Genomic DNA, 6000 nt, shown 5'->3' on the forward strand with positions numbered 1-6000 from the left:
TCAATTAATTAACCTCAATTTAATTATTTGGGTTAACTTCTTCTATGTTTACTTGTGGAATTTTCAACCTATGTTAACGCTCTCATGTTGAGCCAGTACGGCAATAATTCAGACAGATAGTAGAAAATATAAGAAATGTCGGACATTATCTCTGCACTTCAATATTTTGTTGAACTATTGAACTAAGTATTTGACTAAGTATTGAACTAAGTATTAACCAAATTTGTTAATCAGTCGAATACGAGAAATGAAAGTCACGTTTCAGTGACACGTAAAAGTATTGCAAACATTACAGTTTTTTTCATATCTCAGGTTAAAGTGCAAGATTTTACATAATATTTGGGCAGTATATTGCTAATAGTAATAGAAATGTTATATAGAAAGGGTATTAAAAAGTAAGCATTGTTTAGGTTTTATTCAACAAAATATAAAAATTAGCCCTGCAAAAGTATTGGTACATGTTTAAAAATTAACAAAAATAACTTTTTTAAAACTACTCTAAATTCGCTTTCACTTTAGACGTTCCCCTAATCTCATATTGTTATCTAATTGTCCAATCAGAGCATTTGCTATCGTTTACGAGTTTTTGTGTTGAAGATATTATTCAGCTTCATATTTAAAATTCAATTGAAATTATCTAAAACTTGAGAGTTGGCGACAGATTTGCGTCAAGAGATCATCAATTGTCACAAGAAAGGGAAGGATTATCAAATAATATCCAAGGAGCCTGATCTATCATTAAGTACATTCTGAAATATCATCAGGAAGCAATCATCCTGATGATATTAACCGAGCAAGCTGTTGCAAACCTTCCAAGACCTGGGGCCATACTTTAAAAACTCGCAAAGTGAACGTAAGTACTTACGCTCTGTTTTCTTGTCCATGATAGGTGGATTTTGCTTGAAAGGCCGTCAATGATTGGCTGATGAACTTACGATCTCTTAACTGTTTTTAAAAGAGTGGCTTGAAAGGCCGTCAATGATTGGCTGATGAACTTACGATCTCTTAACTTTTTTGAAAGTATGGGCACTGGTCGTCCAAGGAAACTAACAGACGGTAATGGGAGGTGGATTAGCAGAAAGGTACAGAAGAACCCGTTTAATTGTTACTCGTGGTGAAATTAAAAGCGACCTGATGGAAGCTGGGATTGATGTAGAAAAGGACACAATCACCAGAGCTCTAAATCGTCCTGGTCGTATGTCAAGATCCCCACGAAATGTTCCTCTGTTGAAGTTCCGGCACGTGAAAGCCTGTCTGAATTATGTTAAAACCTATGGTGAGAAACTACAACAAATTTGGGATAAGGTAATCTGGTCTGACGAAACGAAAATCGAATTTTTCCGAGGGAATTCAGTTCCTCAGGTTTGGCTGAAAAACGGCTCAGCGTTGAACAACAAGTATATCATTCCTATTGCGAAGTTTGGTGGAGGTTTAATTATGATCTGGGGGTGTTTCTGTTCAAAAGGTCCTGGAGAATAGGAAATTATTGATGGCAGGATGGATGGGCGGATGAACAGGGAGATTATTGAAAAAAAAACTCTTCAAATCTACTGATTCTTTGGGGCTTGGAGGCGATTTTGTGTTTCAAGATGCCAATGATCCCAAACATAAAGCCAAGTTCACGAAAAAAAGCTTCAAGGTAGTGAAATTGATGTTCTTTCTTGGCCTATAAGCCAGTCTCCAGACCTCAACCCCATTGAGAACTTGTAGGAAGTGTTGAAGATCATTGTTCACAAAAAGAAATCCAAGCAATATCCAGCAACTGAAGGATTTCTGTACAGAAGAATGGCACAAAATATCTGCAAATGTATGCAAGAAACACGTCTGCAAATATAAAAAAGCGACTACATGATGTACTACAAAATAGAGAATACTCAACCAAATACTAAATTGTTGTATCCAATTCTTTTGCGTGGGTTAATTTTTCTATTTTGTCGAATAAAACCTAAAAAATGCTCACTTTTCAATATCCTTTCCATATAATGTTTGCAGTACCATTAGTAATATACTGACCGAATATTAGGTAAAATCTCGCTTATTAACTTGAGATATAAAGAAAACTGTAATGCATCCAAAACTTTTTCGAGTCACTGTATGTACCGGAATGGAGAAGCGTTCAACGATAATTGTGACAACATCTAAAAATTGAAACGGAATTGTGAAAAAAATTGTCGAAAATTAATAAGAATTTAATTTAAAAAATTACACTACTGATTTTCTTACAATTATACGGACAATTTATTACGATATAAGACGACAAATACAAGTTACATAAATCAAATATTTATAATTTGCAGTGCATATTATACAACAATTTGGACATTTGATGTAATGAAGTTCAGGAATAAATTAGACGTGAATACAGATAAATTTTACGATAATGTGTGTAAATGCTATGTAATTAAGAGACGGGGAACAACAACAAAAAGGTCCAATTGTGAATATTTTTATCTATATCTCTTCACTGTCAAAAATATTTTAATCTTTAATTATTTTCATAATTTTATTGTGAACGAGTTGAATTTTTGGAGGGGATTGCGAAACGTTTAGAATAGCCATAAAAAAACTCGGCTAATTTAATTGACAGTAAATTAAATTAGCACTGTACAGCAACAATATTGTTAGCGCAGTACAGCAACAATATTGTTAGCGCAATACAGCAACAATATTATTAGCGCAGTACAGCAACAATATTATAAGCGCAGTACAGCAACAATATTATAAGCGCAGTACAGCAACAATATTATTAGCGCACTACAGCAACGATATTATTAGCGCACTACAGCAACAATATTATTAGCGCAACGCAGTACAGCAACAATATTATTAGCGCAGTACAGCAACAATATTGTTAGCGCACTACAGCAACAATATTATTAGCGCACTACAGCAACAATATTGTTAGCGCAGTACAGCAACAATATTGTTAGCGCAGTACAGCAACAATATTGTTAGCGCAGTACAGCAACAATATTGTTAGCGCAGTACAGCAACAATATTATTAGCGCAGTACAGCAACAATATTGTTAGCGCAATACAGCAATAACATTATAACGTGTTAACAACAATATTTTTATCGAACCAATACAACCATTTGTACCAAAATTCAGTACGATGCAACTGTAAAGGAGGTAGCTAGCTGTTTCAAACGAAACCTATTGTAGTCACATGACTACATAACCATTTGCAGATGATTATCTGTAATCCAACCAAATCTTTTTACTCAAAACAATGATAATTTCTTATATTTGCAGTGTGCAGAGATACTTACAGTCCGGACTGTTGACAATTCACATTTAATCTTAAAATTTACAGTTGTCCGGTGTCAATTCACTTGACCTGATAGAGATTGAGGACGAGTCAACATCTGATAGACCCGTGATAGATCACGCGATCAAGACATCAGCTACTGGGGGCTTTGCTTAAGGTTGCTAGGCCTTTTATAAGCTACGCTTCCGCCCACTACTGAGGTCTTGATCGCGTGATCTATCACGTGTCTATCATATGTTGACTCGTCCTCAATCTCTATCAGGTCAAGGGAATTGACACCGGATACAGTTAATTATTTATAACTATTTCTACCTAGACTCTGTTAGCACCACTGGTCGGTAGATTGCTCAAATCAATGTTAAATGCTCCCATGTTGACCAGGGCGAAGTAAACGTCCGCTCCGTAGGCTACCATGGCAAACAAGTTGAAGATGCCGCTGGCCACGGAGCCATCGTCCCGACCGGCCATGGTGAACAGCAGAATTGCTGATACCAGCAGCGCCAGCGAGTAGAAACTGTTCACTATCACTTCCTGTAAAAAACACCACCGTTCAACCATTTATCATTAAGAAATCCACAACATGGTATGGAAAGTAATAGCTTTTAAATATATAGTTCTGAAAAATATTAGTAACAAGTGGTGGATGTGAATAGCAGGATTGCTGCCACCAGCAGCGCCAGCGAGTAGAAGCTGTTCACTATCACTTCCTGTAAAAAATATAACTCAGTACTCACTGCAGTGAGTGACAGAGAGCGCATTTTCTCGTCGGCGAAAACGTGAAGTCACGGACAGACGGACGGACGGACATGATGAGGACAATAGGAAATTTTTTCTAAAAATGAGAAAATGCGCTAAAAACACCGCCGTTCAACCATTTATCATGCAAAAATTCACAATACTTTATGGAAAAAATCTTTTAAATATATTACTCAGAAAAATATTAGTAACAAGTGGTGGATGTTCAGCAATAACTTAGCTTCAACATCAGTTTTGGAAAGATCTGGTCAAAAGGTCAGTCTCCATATCTCCAGGAGACAAGATAAAAGTCGTCGACAAACCAAACTAAGCCCATTCTTCAACGTAGATATTACTATGCTGTGCTGTGCTAAACGTTAACTAATGTAAACTATACTTGTTAACTCTTGTTAACTAATTCGGGCGAATTTACGCGGTCTCCGGTCTCGTGCAGCTGTAACTTTTGTTAGAGTTTACCCTGAAAAGAACTAAGATGATACAAATTTAAACAGCAATAAAAAACGGAGTTTTGATCACAGAAAACTCCGATGTTATCTGAATCTCTCCAGTACTGCAACAAAACTTCAATGCATTGCAATTGCAATTCATTTTCCCAGAAAAATGTGTAGCATTTAAGCTTTTATAAGTTATTTCAGCTTTTGTAGAATTTCAGCTTTTTATTTCAGCAGTTATAAGCATATAATAAAAAATTTCGCTCACATAAAGTGTCTTTTGGATGGCTATGCCGCCGAAGACATAAACGATGAGCAGGAATGAAGTTTGAAGGAAAGCAGATACGGTGATGGCAGTCACGTAGTAGGTTTTGTCTATTTCGGAATAGTGGATCTTGTGCAGCGAGAAGAATACCGCCATCGCCACGGTCAGGGACAACTGCAAGAAAAAAAAATTATTTGTAATTCCAAGAAATTCTTCGTGATTGAGTAAGTCGGTGCCATTTGGCCATCACCAGTATCATCAGAATAGATTCAAGATATGATATGGTTATGGGTTTATCGTGTCTTTCAAGTGCCCGGATAAAAATATAATTTATCTTAACTTGTCTTGCCGTAATTTAAAGTTACGAAATGCCATAAATCCCTCAAATCGGTGTACATGTAGCGATGGGTCCAAAAAATATGTTTGTTGCTTCTTAGAATGCGACACCAACTTGGCATGAATAAATGCGTATTCTTGTTATGAATGCAATGTTAAAAAGTATTCATTTTTAAAATAAAATAATAAATTAACTAGTTGATGTTTGCCAGCTTCCCCCATTAGTTCCCCACACTCACCAGCTGAGCGATTTTCGCAAACCCTGAGTAGGATCGGAAAATTGATATGTCCGGCATTGTGAAGGTACGTGTTGCTCTAAATAAATAATTCAGATTAAAACAAAATCAGAATAAAAAAATCAAATGTCGCGTACAATAATATCTACAGTAAAATGTTTTTTTAAACCAAATTGATCCTGAAATATAGAATATATTAGAATAGATCGCAGGTATGAGTTATATATAAATTCGATAATACAAGTAACATTCATTTCTTAACAGGTGTTTATATGAGGTGTTTGAGGTGTTTATATGAGGTGTTTTAATAGAGGTTAGCCTACACCTTTTCTGGTTGATTTGTGATCGCCATTCACGTTGTTTAGATCCACCAATGTTGGTGCGACTTACTCTTGTTAGTAAAATTTATTTAAATGTGCCACCTATACCCCTATCAGTGGTTAAGCTTCTGAAGCTGATTCCTTATCAGTTATCGGTAATATATCGATTTTGAAAATGTTGAAAATTTTTTGTTAGAACTGATCGTACTTTGATCAACATATATTTGCTTTGTTGTGCTCAACGGAAAAAAACAAGAATGAACGCATAAGTTCCTCATAATATATTTTGTTGACCTGTTAATTTAGGCATGTATTTAAGAAGTTAATGAAGTTGTTAAATAAAATCTTGATTAAGGTAGGAAGCTCACACGTTAATTGAAGTGGAT

The 6000-nt window shown here is 35.6% G+C and overlaps 1 protein-coding gene across 1 annotated transcript; it reads right to left on the reverse strand.

The window, feature by feature from the left end:
- Positions 1-3539: 3539 nt before the first annotated feature.
- On the reverse strand, positions 3540-5408 carry LOC108674116. Its single transcript, XM_018162021.2, has 3 exons — positions 5298-5408; positions 4726-4896; positions 3540-3801 (listed from the first exon to the last, which is right to left on the reverse strand). Exons 1-3 carry the CDS (start codon positions 5352-5354, stop codon positions 3583-3585), a joined length of 447 nt encoding a protein of 148 aa, XP_018017510.1. The 5' UTR covers positions 5355-5408; the 3' UTR covers positions 3540-3582.
- Between the last annotated feature and the right edge of the window lie 592 nt (positions 5409-6000).

This window comes from Hyalella azteca, unplaced genomic scaffold, assembly GCF_000764305.2.
Source record: "Hyalella azteca isolate HAZT.00-mixed unplaced genomic scaffold, Hazt_2.0.2 contig13798, whole genome shotgun sequence".
In the NCBI taxonomy this organism is placed as follows: Eukaryota; Metazoa; Arthropoda; class Malacostraca; order Amphipoda; family Hyalellidae; genus Hyalella; species Hyalella azteca.